The 19,621-nt window shown below is 44.2% G+C and overlaps 1 protein-coding gene across 1 annotated transcript in view; it reads left to right on the forward strand.

Moving 5' to 3' along the window:
• The window catches only part of cspg4 (chondroitin sulfate proteoglycan 4), a gene marked incomplete at both ends in the record, with an annotated part of 167,984 nt that overhangs the window by 117,671 nt on the left and 30,692 nt on the right, over positions 1-19,621 (forward strand). The window contains 5 exons of the mRNA XM_080737137.1: positions 5,181-5,256; positions 7,567-7,730; positions 11,048-14,593; positions 16,322-16,510; positions 17,453-17,734. Coding sequence (XP_080593263.1) covers positions 5,181-5,256; positions 7,567-7,730; positions 11,048-14,593; positions 16,322-16,510; positions 17,453-17,734 — 4,257 coding nt within the window. The remainder of the gene's footprint in view (positions 1-5,180; positions 5,257-7,566; positions 7,731-11,047; positions 14,594-16,321; positions 16,511-17,452; positions 17,735-19,621) is intronic.

The following is a 19,621-nucleotide window of genomic DNA, read 5'->3' on the forward strand; positions in this document are numbered from 1 at the left end:
TATCTGCTCCGCTGTCAATCATGTATCTGCTAGGTCCGCCTCCCAGACTCGCCTATATAGGAAAAGCATCCCACACCATTGCAATATTATATGACCTGCAAACATGGCCTGCTGGATGATATAACACCACCACACTCAAACTCAACACCCCAAACCAATTTACCTTGGCTTGTACGTCGATCAGCCTAATGTCTGTACATTTCACTACTGTATTTGTCACAGCTAACTAACATGTACTGTAAATGCTCCACTATCCACATGCTACCATGCTCCAGGGACCTTCACGCCTGCAAGACTCCTAATTTCTATTACATACAGAATTGTCATTGACCCTTGTTTCGGCTCATTCATAACCCAGGAGAAGGAGATATAATTGCTTGTCACAGTAATTACTGTGTTGCCATACGGTAAATGTCATTATTATGCCTCTAAACAGCTCTCCAATTCTATCTCTGGATAGCAGCACCCTATCCTTCACATAATTACATCCAGAAGTCATTATGCCACGACTGTGTAGAAGGCACTGTCCAGCTAGGGGAAACAAATGACCAACATAACCACACTATTTATAGTCAAGCGGACCGTGGCTGAACCAGGATTTGCATGGTTTGTTTGGCTACTAGGCCACTGTTACTATGGCAAAGACAGAACACACACACAGACACACACACACACGCACGTGCACGCTCGCCCACACACACTCATGCTCACATGATGTTTGGGTTGATACTTCTAAGTTGTATGTATGTCACTGTATCTGGAAAAAGACAGGGATGGATGCACGTACTGCATGCATCACTAGATAGAGTCGCGGGGCAGCATATTCACCCCAGCCTCTCCTAATCTCTCTGGGCATCTCCTTCTGCGGCTGCTCTCTCCATCTCTCCTCTCTCCCTATAGCTTTTCCGGACATGTGTTGCTTGATGGAGACCAAAAGACGACTTGGAGGGGTTGGGGGCGGGAGGGTGGGTGGCGCTGACAAGGGAGGAATTCATTCAGACCTTTTTTGTGAAAGGGGGGGAGAGAGACTTAAGTTTCCGTCAAGCGTTATAAATACAAGCTCGGCCAGTCATCAAATTATGGCCATCTGCACTGGACGACGACCAGCGTTCTCCCTCGAAAGACGCACAATAAAGCAGTGTGACAGAGGCAGGAGAGGAAAAGGGGAGGGAGGGGGAGAGAGAGAGGAAGGGAGGAGAGGAGAGAAGGAGAGAGAGGAAGGGGGGGACAGGCACTAAAGACAACAGAGACTGTAAGATCAATGCAACACACTCAAGTGTTGGATAAACGGACACACACATACAGACTCGAAAAACCTACTGGATCGATACACAAGCTACACAAGCGACACACAGTACACAGATTTGTACTTGGAGAGGCACACACACACACACACACACACACACACACACACACACACACACACACACACACACACACACACACACACACACACACACACACACACACACACACACACACACACACACACACACATATCGTCACTATCGGGCTGAAACCTTGTATCTCCAACCTTTCAATTTGGAAGGTTTTTGTGAAGTAAAGCCCTGCTTCATCATACAAGACAGTCGCACCATACAAGTGAAAATAGCCGATCTACAAGCACACAACGCCTTGCGGTATGAGGCATTGTGTGCTTGTAGATCGTCTATTTTCACTTTTATGCGCACGTGCACGGACACACGCACACGCACACGCACACACACACACACACACACACACACACACACACACACACACACACACACACACACACAGCCAGTGGCAGCAATGTTACGTTCAGAGAGAACCGAACCAATAACAGACAGGTAATATTAATGATGCTCGCCTCTGCTGCCTCCACTGTCTCCCCTGTCACCAGCAAGCAGCCTGCCATATCACACCAACAGTCAGTGCACTTCACATCAAGTTGGTCCTCTGATCCTGATAAGCTTACTTTAATATGTGCAAGGTGCAGTAGGCGAGCAGTGTCTTAGGCACGTACACATGGATGCAGGGATTTAATATGCAAGTCAAATAATGTATTGCCTCATAGGACAAGCCCTTAGCTATGTGTGTTGTTGTTGCTGTTGGTGTATCCTGGGTAAACACAGGTCACGACTAGCCATGGAAAGGAAGGGATTATAGTGCAGGATTTGCAGAAGGCAAATCCCCCAAGCTCTTAAAAGATGGAGAAATGCTGCATGTTATTTATCTCTGCAGTGGGAGTACTGTAGCTCTAGGGCTGCCAACAACTGCCATCCCTTGAAATAAGGAATCGTGCCCTTATTTGATAAATAAAAGACGTGTCCCTTATTTAACCGATAAGGGCCGTACAAACATCTCATATACAGTACATGCAGTATACTGTAATACAGGTTGTTCATATAACATACAAAAACTGCACATATACAGTGAGCTCTTGTCTTTTTCTTAGAAATAAGGAAGCCACGTGTCCCTTATTTAAATTGCAGGTGGATGGCAACCCTACCTGGACCTTCAGCTGCTCGCTCTCTCTTATCTTATCTTAGCTTTAAGCTTAGCTTAACCACATGAACCCTGTAGCGTCCCTGTTCTGGGGGTGAATATTCAGCAAACATATTTGGGTTAGAGGGGGGAAAGGAGGGGTCCAGTACAGAGGACACCCCAGAGGGACTCCAGTCAACAAAGTATTTAGGGTTTCAGTGGTTAAAACTATTTTGAACATTGGTATTTTGAACATGTGTTGGATGCTAATTTCCAGGAAATTATAGCTGCTGTAATGTTGGGGTGTAAGATTCGAATGTTATCAAGCAAGGCTTGTGAATGAATTCATGTTGGATGATGATGCTGCATACTGTATAATATAATACAGGGGTCTTCAACAGGGGGTCCGGGACCCCTAGGGGGTCCTCATAGTTACAACAGGGGGTCCTCCAAATCTTCCAATCCTTTTTATATCAACAACTTGAACCCTAGTGTCCATATTCTGAGAACTGTAGCCAAAAATAGCAGATCTACAAGCTCACAACGCCTCACGCTGCGACGCGTTGTGAGCTTGTAGATCGTCTATTTTCGGCAAAGAGGTTTGGTGTAGAGTGGAAAAAGAGCAGACTAAGTACACAGTGATAGGTCAAGTTTATTAGGTAGTGACGGCTCAAGTCGTTATATCTGAAAACAAAAAAAGACATGAATCCAAAATACACAGATGACTATGTGGAATCTATGAAAAGGTTGTGGGGGGTCCCTGCTTCATCTCTCTCTCAACTAAGGGGTCCTTGGCCTGAAAACGTCGAAGACCCCTGATCTAATTGTTAAGGTGAAAGAGTAGTGCTGTACTGTGCCGAAGGTCCTGTTGTCCCTGAACCCAGTATGTCATAACAGATCACACTGATGTCGTCAGGACAAGTTATGGCTGTGCCCTTCAAAGACACTCTGTGAACACTTGTTGTTCCTCTGACCGTGCCGTGGGAGTCGTAAAGTTAGGTACAGTGAGCAGCCTGTACCTCTCTGCACCTTTGTCACCAAGACAAATTACATTTAGCTCTTCTGTTGCCTTTGTGATCCCTCTGTGAGGTCCTGCTGTTCCTTTATTATATTGTGTGCATGCGTGCGTGCGTACATGCGTGCGTGAGTTTGTGTGTGTGTTCCTGATGTAACTGTGTAAGTGTCACTAAGACCAATCCATAGTCCGCTCACTCCACTCGCAAAGTAACAATTCCTTTTTCTTTCGTCATCTTGGTGTGATTCTCAGTCTTGTGTAACTGAATGTGAGAACACCGAAGCAGATTAAACCTCAGTGTCCGCGTCCATGACCCACGGAAAAAGATGAAACGCAAATGGACGGTGAAATCGCGGAGACATGTTACACTAAGCAAGATCATCCTTTTTCCTTTTTCTTTTTCTTTCTTTTTTTTTTACCTCATGTATTCACAGCTTAGCGCACAGCTTAGCCTGCCCACTAATGAATCCAAGCTCCAGGTAGACTGAGAGAGCAAGACCCTGTATCTCATTACAAATAACGGCCTCCTCCTTGCTGGAGGCTGCTGGGAAGGCAGAGAGCTCAACTCCAAGCAGAAAATCCCCCAGGCAGAATCGTATTGGCGTTGCTGCTTCCCATCAGCAGTTTTACACCCCCTCCCCCCCTTCCAAAACTCAGTGAACAATCCAGCAAAAGCTGGGCAGCTTAAGCGCCATGAAGTTCATTGCGATTTTCTTTGTTAATGAAATTGCCTTTAAGAATAGATCCTTCTTTTGTCTCTCACTTTTTTGTTTTTTGTACTCTTTGAGTTTCGTCCCGAAGGTTCCTGTGCAATTAGTGGTAGCGTGGTATTGGGGAGACCTCCTTTTTGAACGTAATCCTACCCAGAACGCTTTGGACCGTACAGTAACTTGAGTTCTCAATCAGCCGAGATGTCTTCGGCGGAGCATTCAGATGTTAATACACAGGAAAATCCTTAGCTTTCATTTGTCCATGTGGAACTGACCTGGGAATGCACAAATAGAACCCTTTAAAGGGATTTGGTTCCATTTGTACACTCCCAGAGTTAAATTACACGTTGAGGATTTTACAGTGTAATGTTCAACGGCACCATAATTTAATTCAATAATACAAGACAACGTCTGCGTTGTCCCTGTGATCTCTCCGCGTTGGTATGATATGGGACACTCCAGAGGGGTTTCTCTACATTTCAGGAGAATTTCTATTCATGCTGGCTGCTCACTGTGGCTAAGTTAGAAGTCTCTGATGTTTATAACTATTGAATTATGCATCACGTGTCATCAGACATGTGAGAAGAACAACAAAGTTAATCATCCGTATCGTTCAACATTGAAAGTTGTCACCCACGGCATGGCTGTTTGACCCGGAGGAGAGAAGAGTGGAGATGTGCAGCAGCACGTAATCTGTGTGTGTGTGCGTGTGTGTGTCTGCATGCGTGCGTATGTGTGTGTTTGCGTGTGTACATGTGCATCAGGCTCTGCAGCTGAGTGCTGTACATCACTGACTTTGCTCATGACAGGAACAGCCTTGGAAGCGAAGGCGAGCAGGCAGGCTGCAAATGCCTCTTAGTATAATCACAAAAGCATGGGCGAGATGATAAAGGCTTTGCCGTTCGTCCTTGCTGACATCTGAACGTCCGTGTTTTTCTCTTCACTTTTCTGCCCAGTGAGTTGTTTGTTGCACACGTGTTGATGTGGAGGTATGGAGGGTTCATCTGCAGGACAGCGTGGCACAGGGCAACACGTGGTCTCTGCTGGACGAAGATGATGCTGGCAGTATGAGGCTTCAGGATGGATAAAACACAGATGCCAGATGCCCTTTTAAAACACACACACACACACACACACACACACACACACACACACACACACACACACACACACACACACACACACACACACACACACACACACACACACACACACACACACACACACACACACACACAGACATTATCTTACTCTGTTTCAGGCACATGCACACATAGACATCAAAGGGGGATTGAGCCCCTGCCCTTTTACCGGTCTGTAAAAAGTACCCTCTCCAGACCATGAATGCAGTTTTTACTATGGTGAAAGAAATGCAAACGCCCTCTTTCCATGCCTGAAGGCGGCATTCAAGAGAATTGACTTGTCCAAACTCTTCTGAAATTGAATGCAGCATCTTATGTTGAAAGAATTGCCCTTTCACTGTAGAAATCCATACGCCACATCTCTTGTATTGACTTGATTATGCTTAGTTCAGTGTGGTACAGCGCACTGAAAATAGCCGACTGCTAGGTCTGCTATTTTCCATATTTCCACCAAATGCCCTTATAGAAATGTCAGCCCCTGCCTCTCTAACATTCTCTGCACGTCCCTGCTTTGTTTTAACACTGATGCAAGATGCCCTTTTAAAGACACACTCACTAATGGAAATCACAAACACACATGCACACAGTGTGGAGGGAATACTTCATCCATTTATAGCTGTGCGTGCAAAACTGCATTGTTAGATCAATGGAGTTAGATAATATCAGACTCTCGTAGTGAATGTTGTCCTGGCTGCTACTGCATGTTGGTGCTGAGGGGAACATTTCAGCCCCTTGCGACCTTACTGGAATGCGCTAAATGGGACGCAGCGACGCCTCTCTTTCCATCGGCACTAAAACCCGGTAGCGCTGACTGTGCTGTCCACCATGTGGCCCAAGTGTCTTCCTCCTCCCATCTTCACTTAAATCCCCAAGGCTTGAACTCTCGCCCTTGCGAGGGCAAGTGGTGTGGCTGCCTGGCCGGGGCGGGAAGCCCCCCACTACCGTACATCTGTCTCTCTTGGCCAACATTACGGAAAACTCTGCCTCGCAAACACAAGGCCCTGGAGGTCTTCCAGTTTGATTTTGACGCGTGAGCTCAGTGTGTGTGTGTGTGTGTGTGTGTGTGTGTGTGTGTGTGTGTGTGTGTAGGGGTAGGGGGTGGCAAAATCAACTTCCTCCTCAAAGGATTTACATTTTTTTAAGAAGGAGGGGGCAGCTCCGGAGTGAGCAGGCAGTCAGGCAGACAGGTGGCTGAATTTGCATATGGTCAACTCAAAACGGATCCCGGCTCAGCTGAGCCTGGGAAATCCTTCCGAGCCCCTACGAGAGGCCTCTGGAGAGCATAATGAGTGATGTCTCTGTGAGAGAATCCCTTTTGAGGCGAGGACGAGGAGAGCTCCTCTTCAGGAACAGGCAGCTGGAGGAGCACTGATTATGTAGCAGGCAAAAGCGTTCAGTTTCCCTCTTTAACGTGAGAGTCAGGGAACGGTCATGTCTAATTGGTTTCTTCAGACTCGTACATGAGAATTCCATCGAGTTGGCTGTGGTTTTTAGCTTGAATTAAGAGGCTGAAGACAAAGCAGATGGCTTTTTTAGATCTTAGATTTTTTTTTTCTTCTTTTTTTTGCTGTTTCAGCACAGTAGATGCTGAGTTTGTTGTGGTTGTGGGTGATGAATTCGACAATAAAACAAATATTTAGTTCAGCCTACTTCTACAAAACAAACACTAAGTTATTTTGTGGTGGCAGACAGTATGCATTAATATCCAAATCAACACTACAGTTTTATTTGCTGACAATGCAATTGAATTGGAAGGTAATGCACAATGTCTGTGTGTGCATGCGTGCATGAATGCGTGCTTGTACTGTATGTGCGTGCTCATGAGGGTGGGTGTGTCCATTCTCTCATCTCTCTCTGTGAATCTTTAATACATTATTAACTCTTTAAATTCATGTTATATCAAATACTATATCAGCACAGAGTTGCACAATTAAAGCTCCTGTGACTAAAGTTATGGGGATATATTATCTCTCATAAGTCATGACAGATCAGTGCCATGGCATTGGTCCGAGGGTTCATTAGTCCGAAGGTTCATTAGTCCGAATTTGTTAAGAATACTATGCCTAACTGTAACCCTAACCCTAACCTTAACATCAGTAACCCTAACTAAATTCGGATTAATGAACCTTCGGACTATTGAACCTTCGGACTTATGGGCAGTGGTTTCAACATCCAGTCATATTGTTGTGTTGTGGGTGGCTATTATTCAACTTCTTGCTCTTCTCTTTCACAGTGTCCTACTTTGGAGACAGCTACTGCAGAATACAGTCCGTCCAAGATGTCTCCTCCTTCCAGCTGTCCCTGCTGTTTAAGACCAGCCGACGGAGCGGACTGCTCCTATTGGCTGCCGGCATGGAAGACTACCTGTTTCTGGAACTCCAAAATGGGAAGTTACAGGTCAGTAGAAAACAATTGTATTTGGGGGGGTTGCATTTATTGATAGGATAGTAGTTGACAGGAAATGGGGAGAGAGAGAGATGGGGAGTGACCAAGCCCTCAGAACCCAGGGCTAGAGTTGAAGCAAAAGGACATGGTGGCCAAAGCTGGAACTGCAGGCAGCGTGAAAAATACATGTACGAGCAAAAGAGCGCGCCGCTGGGGTCTGCTTACCCTGCTATGGGGTTCAATGGACCTTGTTTGATGTTCGTGACGTTCGTGACGTAATTACCTCTGGATGTAACAAACATTTCCCCACAATGCATCTGGATTCTGCTTCTTCCGGGTGCTTCAAAATACCACTGAGCAACTTTGAAATGAATAGCTGGGGGCGGGGCTATCTGCTCTCTATATTATATATAAGTCTATGGGAGTGACACGAAACAATGGCCGTCAGGAAACGGACAGCTTAAAACAAAGAAAGTAGCCTATGGTGGCACTAATAAGTCAGTTCAATCATGCTATGTTATGTCTATGAATAATCATAGTCAGATGATAGGCACCTCAGCTATACAGACGTAATTACGGTAACTTTTTCCTTAAAGCACTTTCCCTGTTAGCCATACTGTAGGTTTTACCACTAACATAAATCAATCACAACATGCCTCACAGGAGCTATTTTCTGAGCAACATAAAAACATAAAACATAAAAAACATTGTTTTTCCATGCTCATAAAACAGTGGTACTGTATATATTAATGCACAGTAGTGGCCATAAGATAGTAAAAGAGTGCAGACCATATATTGATGGTCACAACATTAACATTTGCGACTGTTTTATACTGTCATCTCAGGGAAGTCCTGTGTTGTACAGTAATCCTCCTGTGACTGATGTTAATTATTATGAGAGGCTATTAGCGGACAGAAAATACCTCCTCAATCTACTCGGGTGGGAAAGTCTGAGCTCAATTATACTGTGGCATAATTAGCCTGTATTATTTTACATGGAAAAGCAGCTCCACATGCACACCTCATGGGGTATTTTGGCTGGTACAGTATACCGAATGAGTTTCCCCATTTGGTTTCCCTGAACAAATGCCAGCTTATAGCTGGGGAAATATAATATACATAGGCTAACGAAGTATGAATCACAATTAAGGGCAAAGCAATCCTTCGCTGCTGCTGTACTTTGCATGAGATGCTCTGTAATGCACTACACTATCAAGTCAGATAGATGCCTTTATTATCCCACAGGGGAAATTCATTTTTGTTTACAACCAGAGTTGACCACATGGTTCCCCAGGATCTACACTAGGTCTGCAAATTTTCTTTTGGATTTTCTTTACCTCTAAACACATCTCTTTGCCAAAAATAGCCGATGTACAAGCTCTCAACGCAGCACGTTGCGACATGTTGTGACATTGTATATTTGCTAATATGTTCACCGAATGTTCAACCAGAACAGGTTCCATAGAGTTCATGTGCTTAAAGGCAGTGCAAGTGATATTTTTTGGTGAACACTGTAGCAATGGTTACTATCAGAATATAGAGCTATTTACTATTTAACCCTATTTAAACAAAACTAACATCAGTTACTGCACTGTATATTTATATGGCACATGCTTTAAAATATCCAAAGTGTTAGAAAATGTATGGTGAATCAATGGCAGCAGGATGAAAAGGCTATAAATTCCATTGATTTATTCTTCACTGTTGTTCCACATACATCAGAAATACTAACTGAGGGGATTGAGGGGAGTTTTAGTGTCTCTCCTTTAAAATAGATTCCCACACATTTCGAATGGAATGGAACTCAGACAGCAGCAGCTATTGTAAATCTCTTTCCATTTATCCAGACCAAACGCCTCTTGATGATACACACATCCTCCTTAATAAGCAGTAGAACAGATGTTGGGAATGGAGGGGTGTGTGTCTCTAATGTGATTTTATTATTTATCACGTCAGTCATTTGGGACTCTTACAGTATCTGTATGTGACAGATCCCATTTAGGTGTCATTCTGAAGACGTGATGAATTGCTTTGCTGCGTTGTCTTCGCTTTCTGCCCGAATGGAACGAGGACTGTGACATTTTAATTCAATAAGTAATTGCTTCGCAACGTCTAAGAGCAGCGAGGGGAAGACTTTTCATCATACTGTATGTGCTATTGCAAAAGAAAAGGAATTATCCTCTGGATAAAAGGGAAATACGTCCACAGCGAGGTTTCATATGAGGAGAAAGTACAGACTTTATGACCTTACTATGCCCTCTTGTTCCTTATTTCTACTTTGATCTAAGTGCAGAGAAGCATAATGTATGATCTCATAAAAATTATGCTTTATTAGTCATGCAGTACATTCCTTTTTTAAAAGACACTTTCATCTGACATTTCAAAGTATACATTCATCTTAAACAGTAATCACGAATGCTGTTCCCACAGTCTTGAAGAGCGTGGCTGATATATGAACACAAAACAAGGCGGTGGTAGCCTTGAAGTTGCAGAGGCAGCCTTTTGAGCAGTGTGTTGCTTGTTCAATTCCCCTGAACAACTGGGAAAATATTGGTGGGGGGAAAAAAAGAAAGAAAAATCTCCCCTCAATAACTGAGGTACCCATGAGCATGGCACTTCAGGAGGAGTGAGCTCCAGACTATAGTAGTAGGCAGTTCCCCCAGGAGTATTTCATGAGACTGAAAGAGATTAAAAAGCGATTCAGAAACAAGAAACCCACTTGCTTTTCATAATATAATGATAATTGTAAACTTTATTTGTATAGCGCTTTTTAAGAACAGTCGCAAAGTGCCTGACAGAAAGATCGACAATATCAATACAACAACAACAACACATCGAAAAGAGGAAAAGAGAAAATAAGAATATATATGTAATAAAATGGGAATAACAGACAAAATACAGCAATAAAGTAGGTTAAAATCAAGAAGCATTTTTCGGAGCTGTTCAAAATAATTGAACAACTTTTTCAATTCTGTAACTTTCAAGGGGATATGGGTACATTTTCTGGTTCATAGCACTTAACATTTTCACTCAAGGTGAAAAAAAGGATCAATGTGATTTGAATCAATACATTCAGCCTCCACCCCTTCGTTAGTGGAAAGGCTACAAAAAATGTAATTGTTGACATAACAGATCAGTTCTTGCACTAGCGCTAACTAGTTGCGATACATAATTTATGTTATTCGTTTATACCTTTAAAGCCTTAAGGCGTAGCTATGGATATACTGTACATAACTCAATATTATACAGCTTACTTGTAGTAACATAAATTATGTTAAAAAGCCATGAGTCTTAATTAATCAAGATCTATTCTTCTTGTCTTCCTGCAGGCACGGATAAACATGGGAGATGGTGACATGACCCTGAGCTCCTCCCAGGGAGTCCAGCTGAACAACCTTATGGAGCACAAAGTGTCCGTCACACTCCAGGATTCCAAAATCACCATGACGATCGACGACCTCTTCTCCACAGACACCCCTGTCTCTGGAGGGGAGGAGGAGCTTAATATTGACTTGGGAGTCTGGCTGGGGGGCACAGGGGAGCTAGACGCCCCCTACCTCAGCACTGCCATCCCGCCGTTCCGAGGCTGCATGACTGATGTGAAGTTTGAGTCCCATAGTTTTGACATCCTGAAATCAGCGTTGACGGACTGCCACGACACAAAGGAATCTTGCAGCGGTGAATTTGAGGCTGGTGATGGGGAGGCGACCAGTTTCATCAGCCCAGATTCGTTTGTGTCTTTCCCTACATGGAGTGGCACCAGCGGAGCTGGGAGGGTCCTAGAGTTCCTGATGAAGACCACCATCGAAGACGCGCTGCTCGTTTTCCACCCCGGCAGAGACACAGATTTTGTCGCCATTGGTGTTACAGGCGGCTTCCTCAAAGGTGTTATAGATCTTGGCACCGGCATGGAGGTGCTGGACAACACCCAGGTACAGCTGGACGATGATCAGTGGCACAGAGTCAGGATCCAGATTGACCAGAGTTCGTTTCAGATTAACGTAGACAGCCAGGCTGCCTCCCTCCCTCTCGACAGTGCGGATAGACTGGATCTGGTCGGGAATCTGTATCTGGGAGGGATCCAGGCAAAAATGAAGGAAGTGTTCCGTGATACCTATCTGGACCGAATGGAAGAAGAGATAACGTCTGAGTCATTCATTGGTTGCTTGGGAGAAATAAAAGTCAACCAGAAGGACAGAAGTCTGCAGGATGCGTTGGTCACCAACGACGTTCACGTCAAATGTGAGGGAGAAGACTATGACTACTCAACTTATTATGATGTGGAGGCAACCACAACACCTGCCCCTGTCCGAATCCGATATGTTGACGTAGACCCCAATGAACGACACTGCTACCCAACAGACGACGTGCCAGAGTTGTTCCAGAATGTAACAAAACTGCTTGACCTCACCCCCTTGCTGGTACCTGAGGGAGGCGAGGTTTTTCTAGATGTCAACAATTTGAGCCCCACCTTTGACCTAAATGCTGCAGGAATCCGCCAGTCACAGATCATCTTTACTCTCCAAAGTGATCCCTGGTACGGTCTGGTTGACATGAACATCAACAGTAGGCGTACGCAGAAGTTTACCCTCCTTGATGTGGCCAATAAGAAAATTAAATATCTACACGATGGAAATGAGAGGTACGGAGACCAGATCCAGTTGGAGGTCACAGCACACAGTAACAGCTATCTCCCCGAATGTCTAAAAGTTCCCCGTCAGTACATACTACCTGTCGAAATCATCCCAGTCAATGACATCCCTCAACTTAGTGGAGGGGACATCTCCATCACGGAAAATGGGAGGACCCGTCTGAACCCCAACTTGATCAAAATAGTCGATTCTGACACGCGCTGCGATGAATTGGTGGTGACTGTAACCTCCGAGCCTTCAGTGGAAGTTGGGTACTTAGAAAATGTCAAGCAGCCAGGGAGAAGCATCACAGAGTTCACCTGCAGGCAGTTGAAAGATGGAAACATCTATTTTGTGCACAGAGGTGGTAGCGGAGCTGGGATGACACTGGAAGTATCAGACGGACACTCTGTAAGCCAGTCTACCGTTTTTAAGTTAGCTGTCACACAGCCACACATGACGATCGTGACCAACACTGGCCTTCTCTTGTCTCAGGGTAGGAACTCTTCCATAGGCATTCAACAATTGGCTGTCATTTCTCATCCCCGTAACGGGGATGTTGTGTACAACATCACACAACCCCTGAGATTTGGAGAACTGCATATTCTCACTGGCAACAATATGGTCAAGCAAGTGACAGCCTTTCATCAGTCAGATTTAGAGCAGGAGCGCCTCAGGTATGTCAGCACGGACTCAAGCGACCAAGAAGACACTGTGACTGAGCGCATTCAGTTTGATGTTCACCTGGGTCAGTTCTCTCTCTGGAACAACGTCTTCTTAGTCAAGATCATGCCTGCTCCGGTAAAAGTTTCAAACCTGGTCCCCTTAGACATGAAGGGAGAGGAACAGAAGGCAATCAGACTGACAGAGCTTGAGGCTGAAGTGAAAGGGGAAAACCCAGACCCCCAAAATGTTAAGTATGTAGTTCTGAAGCCACCAACGCTGGGTGTACTGCAAGTGTCAGGCACAGAGCTGGGTGAGGGTGGCAGTTTCACCCAGGAGGACCTCAGGAGCGGTCATCTTACATACAGAGTCCTTATGCGCAGAGCTGTGGACAGTGAGGACCAGTTTCAGTTCAGAGTCTTTACAGGGGACGAGTATTCTCCCATCTACACCTTCCCAATCAACATCCTTGCAGATATCAATGCTCCTGTTTTGACCAATGAGGGTCTGGTTATGTTGCAAGGAGGGGAGGGAACTATTAGCAAAGATCATCTTTGGACCGTATCCCCAATTTCTACTGACTTTGTGTACCGGGTCATACAAGATCCAAAGTACGGCCGTCTCATGAGGGCATCCCCACCAGGGCAGCCAAGCTTTGATGGTGCAATCAAGCTATTTAGCAATGAAGACATTGAGTTGGACAGACTTATCTACAAACACGATGGCTCCAAGACAAGCAGCGACGAGTTCCACTTCATGGTATCGGATCAGGCAGGAGGGAGTTCAGGAGGATCCCTGGCTGGGACTTTCAGAATTTCAATTCAAACCAAGAACGAGCATGCACCTGTGAGAGTTGTGGACAGAGTCTTCAACGTGGTTCGCCACGGTCAGCGCCTGCTGACCACTGATGACATCCAGTTCAAGGATGATGACTCGGGCTTCAACGACACCCAGATTGTCTACGCCCGCGAGGGGATCCTCTCGGGCAACATCGTGTCAGCCTCCGACCCCTCACTGCCCCTGTACCGGTTCACCCAGGCTGACCTGAAGGACAACAACGTACTGTTTGTGCATCACGGTGCTGACCGTGAACGCTTCCAGCTGCAGGTGTCTGACGGCTACTACAAGAGCACGGCACTCCTTGAGATCCAGGCTGGAGACCCCTACTTGCATGTGGTAAACAATACAATGGTGGTGATGGACCATGGCGCCACCAAGACCCTGAACACATCCCTGCTCAGTGCCGAGTCCAACTTGGACGTTAGGAATGATGGAGAGATTGTGTTTGAGGTGACAACACCTCCGAGTGACGGCAGGATCATTGTGAGTGGGATTGAGAAGTCTCGGTTCTCCCTGGAAGACCTGAAAAAGGGAGTTGTGTCATATGAACACAACTACGAGAGTCTGAGGTCCAAGGATTCCTTCGGTTTCATTGTCCGTGCAAAGGGCTACTCTGAAGAAGGAACATTCAAGATCAAAATATTCAAGCAGGGCTACTTCTCAGAACCAGAGGTGGTGAATAATAGAGTTATCATCTCATATGATGGGGAGCACACAGTGATCAACCAGTTCAATCTCAAGGTAATTTTTACAGGCCATGCTAATTGAAGTAATTAGGCCTAATTTTAATTGATTACTGCAGTTCATTGTATTTAAATTGTTGATCCAGTTTGGTACAGTAACTTACATTTAATTTGGTCAGTCAACATTCTACCATACTTTTTGTTTTCAATATTTAACAACATTAGACAATGTCAGAATAGAAATCAAAGCTTTGTTTTAATCTGTTCTCATCATCACCATCATCATCACCACCATCGTCAGACATTTGTTTTTGTTTAAGAAGGCAGTCCTGAGTTTATTTTCTCTTCATAAAATATTTTCACATGACTCAATCAAATAGGCAGACTTTATTTGGTAATCCTTTCCCTTAATGTTTGTTACACCACATGAAAGCAGGACTGGGTATTACTGTACTGTCCCCGCTTATAATCTAGTTTATATACTAAATTACACTCCATTAAGTGTGGAAAAAAGGCTCTGAGTACACCCTGAGGGATGCATCTGAACCCTGCTGTAATTTATAAGAGGAGCCTGTCTGCATTTAATCTCCAAAGCCAATTAATGGAGTTTAAATTCTCACTCTATAATAAGTCTGAGTCAGCTTGAAGTAATGAGAAACATTTTTGGGGAGAAATTCCTATTATTTTATTATTATTTAACTTTCTTTGATCATTAAACTTTTTAGAGGCTCTCTGTATTGACTTCAGAAGTACCTAGAGAGACACCCAAGTACAGACGCACCATGCGTTATTGAAACAAGTATTGAACAAAGCCCTGACAGAATGGCCTTTTAAAAGTGGCAGAATATTGACGTTGCTGTTGGGAACTCATCCAGAATGTATATTTCTTTACTTTACAATGGAAAGTTTTGTGCGCCTCTGAAGGAATGTCAGATGGAAACATGACTGCTAAACATTACATCCAGAGAACAGTCACCAGGGAAGCCATCCAAATGTTCACAAAGACTGCTGGTTGCTGTCAATCTGCATGTGAATATAAGGAGGGAGGCGTGGGGGGGTTCAATATGTTCCAACTCAATGTTCACCACTGGTATGCATTCTAATAGATAAATAGACAGACAGACAGACACGCACGCGCGCACGCGCACGCACGCACGCGCACACACACACACACACACACACACACACACACACACACACACACACACACACACACACACACACACACACACACACACACACACACACACACAGTAGAATAGAACAGTAGTTCTCAACCTTTTCAGGCCTCAACCCCCAAAATAATCATATTTTAACTGGGGACCCCCCACCCCCACAAGAGTTGAGGCATTACATTTTGTGTACAGTTAGTTCTAATGTGAAAATAGCAGATCTACATGCTCACAATGCCTCGCGGTGCGATGCGTTGTGAGCATGTAGAACGGCTATTTTCACAATTTCTGTATTTCTGCCTGTAATTCTGCCAATCTTTAATCGTCGTTTATGAGGTATTAAAAAGTCCTTAAATTGTTACTTTAGAAATGTGCAGATACCCTCTACACACTTAAACTTTATGTTGGTTTGTTTACTGTTGAGTGAGAAAACAATGTTGCAAATTATCATCTGGGGACCCCCAAAATAATTGAGAACAGGTTGAGAAGCACTGGAATAGAAAGACAGACAGGTATACAGACAGACAGACTTTTCATTGATGATGTCTATCTATACAGTAGATACATAACAGTGCGTGAATATTAACATGGCATTCATCTGGCTGGTGTTTCAGGTGGAGCAGGCAGACATTCTTCCGTCTGAGATGGTGTTCACCATCAAGGAAGCTCCCCGCCTGGGCCACGTTGTCATGTTGACCAACGACACTGAGAGCACAGCAGCTCCTATGCTCAACTACATTCACTCCTTCACTCAGGACGACGTCGACCAGGGACGCATCCTATATGTGTCCACATCAATCCTGGTATGTGTATTATTCCAACTGTATAGTAAAAAAAATGCCATGTGTTAAGTCCCTGGATAATTGTCTCAGCAACATACTGTATCATGCTGTCTGGTGGAAACCTTGTATCTTTGTTTTTTTTTACTTTTTTTTTTTTCATAAATGAATGCCCAATTGTGTACTTTGTGGCATGGCAGAGTTGTGTAAAAGTACAGAAAACAGTCCGTCTACAAGCTCGTAACACGTTGGTTGCGACCGTCAGGGCGCAGTTACTATCAAAACCTCCACCGGCTGTCAGTCAGTCAGTCAGTCAGTCTGTCACTGTCAGTCACTCTATCCGTCACGTCACGTCACGTCACGTCACGTCACTTCACTTCACTTCACGTCACGTCACACTTTTGCCATACTCATGGCCACCGTTGCCCCAATCCATGCCAAACTTTGCACACACACTCCTTGGCTGCCAAACCACAACCTCCAACTCATTTCTCAAATGGCCCTCTTCTAGCGCCACCTTGTGGCCGATTCTTGCAAAACACATTTTTGGACACTGCTCCTACAGATTTTGCCCTAAAATCAAGCAAAGCAGTATGTCATCAATATGGATCTTTCCCATTTAGCGCCACCATCAGGCCGATTTTTTCAAACACATTTTTGGACACTGCTCCTACAGATTTTGTCCTAAAACCACGCAAAGTGGTACACAGTATCTCTAAAGTAATTTTTGTAGGAGCAATGTCCAAAAATGTGTTTGGCAAGAATGGGCCTCAGGGTGGCGCTAGAAGAGGGCCATGTGAGAAATGAGTGGAGGTTGTGGTTTAGCAGCCAAGGAATGGATTGGGGCAACAGTGGTGGAGATATGAGTAGGGGAAAAGTGTGACGTGACGGACAGACTGACAGGCTGATAGTAACTGCGACCTAACGGTCGCAACAAACTAACCAAAACCATCCTCCAACTTGCAGGGAAACGATGCCTTCACTGTGGACGTGAGCAACGGCTTTACGTCGGTGGACGACCTCGTCGTCTCCGCCAGCGTCGTTCCCCGCCTGATCCCGTTTCACGGCGTCAACTTCACCGTGAGAGAGGGCGGCGGCATGTCCGTCACCGCCGAGATCCTCAACATCTCCCACCCCTTCTACAGCGCAGCCAACGTGGAGTTCATTGTGGAGGAGCCGCCACAGCATGGCGACCTCCGCTACCTGGATGGAGACGAACAAGAGCTGACCTTCTTCACCTGGGAGGAGGTAAGGCAGCAAGCAGGACGTGGTGGAGGAAGTGTTTTTCCGTACGTACACCAGTAATACCACGTTTTCTTTTTAAGGGGCGCACTAATTGGTGAGACGCTTCATTGGCCAGTGGGGCCTGCACGTCAACACCACGCCCGTATTATGTGGGGAAGCTTGCCATAACTGCTCTTCAAGTTTAAGTTAGTTTATCGGCACATTGTAATATAAAATAGAAACAATACGTATCAAAAGAAAACAAGTTATTGTGGAGGAAAGGGAAGAAGCCAATACGCGTATTTAGAATCCTATCCTATACAGTACAGTATATCATAACATAACTACATGTCTGACATTTCTAACATACCAAACCATGTGAAAATCATTTTATTCAGCGAGTTATGATTATTTTAATTGTGCAGAGACATCCTGCTTCAATAGACATGCATTAGGAGGGACAGCTCTCCCCACAAAATATGGAGGCCGTAATGACGCAATGCTCCAATGAACCGCAGTGGCCAATGAGGTATATCAACTTATATCAAATCTGTGGTTTCTTTCCTTCCCCTGGAAGGTGGTTGGCAGGAAGTGATGGAGTAGGAGAAGAATTTCCTTTTAGAATGCTGAGCACGATTCCCAAATCAGAAATCTTGAGAACGAACACCTGAGGTGTTGATGTCACACACAACATGAAAAAAATAAAATAAAAATAAAATCACTATGTCACCATGGCATGGAATGAAAAGTCAGACAGTTTTTCTTTTCTTTTCTTTTTTTCTTTTTATAAAAGGTTGTGGTTCATTAATTACCTCAAATCAACAAGTCAAAGTATTATTCTTTTTGTAGTTTTATAGTCCCATAATTTACATTTCAGTAACTCATTTACATAGGTCTTTGTTCTCTGGGTTCCTCCACCCAGGAATCATCTGTTATCTATTTATATTTGTATACAGTATATTTTCATGGTTATTCCTTTAATGTAGTAGCACATTTGTAGCATGTTTTATTTGAACTTTATCAAGACTAACTGTACGTGTGTGTGTACTCGGCACTGTTCTAAAGAAAACCCTCTCCTCCATTAAAGCGCACATGGGATATCCCAAAAGAAATGCATGTTTGGGAAGAAATCAACAACAAAACAAACATGAGTCATTTATTTCTGTTATTCTGGGACACAAAGCTTCCCACTAGACCAACAAACCACCCCATAACTTCTCCTCGCTCCTAATTATAAGCTGCAGCCAGAATAATATCTACCTCCAAACACTTTGATCGCGGCAGTTGTTCAAGAAGGAATTACTACAGTTACACGTCACTTTGGAACTTTCCACAGTTGCTCCTGAGTTCACCATTCTGCCTTTGCTGTTTGTTTGGGGGGGGGGGTGCACTGCATGGATAAAGTAATGCTTAATTTGTTGTTGTCACATTCAGAAAATAGCAAATACAAACTCACAGCACATGGTCTTGCGTTGTGAGTGTGACCTTGTAGATCGGATATGACGAAGTGTAAATCAGGCTTTAAAATCCCAGTTTCTATTAAGCCCATATCTATAGTATAATGCATTATAGATACATTCAAATGCATTATTAAAAAAAAACACCCGGACCATTTTTTCCCCTTTTTTTTAAGTGATTTACCACGGAATTCTCCTTTAAGAGTTACTACAAGCCTTCATAATACCTTATGATATCTTATATAAACAATTATCAAATTAATTATAATACGTATATGTGTTCACAACATGTTGCATGCAAGCCTCATGAACACCATGGTGAATTCTGTGCATCACAATGGATGGAGAAGAGATGGATGAGATGGATGCTATGCCATGACTACACTGTCTAACCATTATGGTTGCAGAAAACACCATAATATTGTTCATACTGACTTTATAACCTTTCATGCAA

Source organism: Nannobrachium achirus, assembly GCF_963921795.1.
Source record: "Nannobrachium achirus genome assembly, chromosome: 11".
Classification (NCBI taxonomy): domain Eukaryota; kingdom Metazoa; phylum Chordata; class Actinopteri; order Myctophiformes; family Myctophidae; genus Nannobrachium; species Nannobrachium achirus.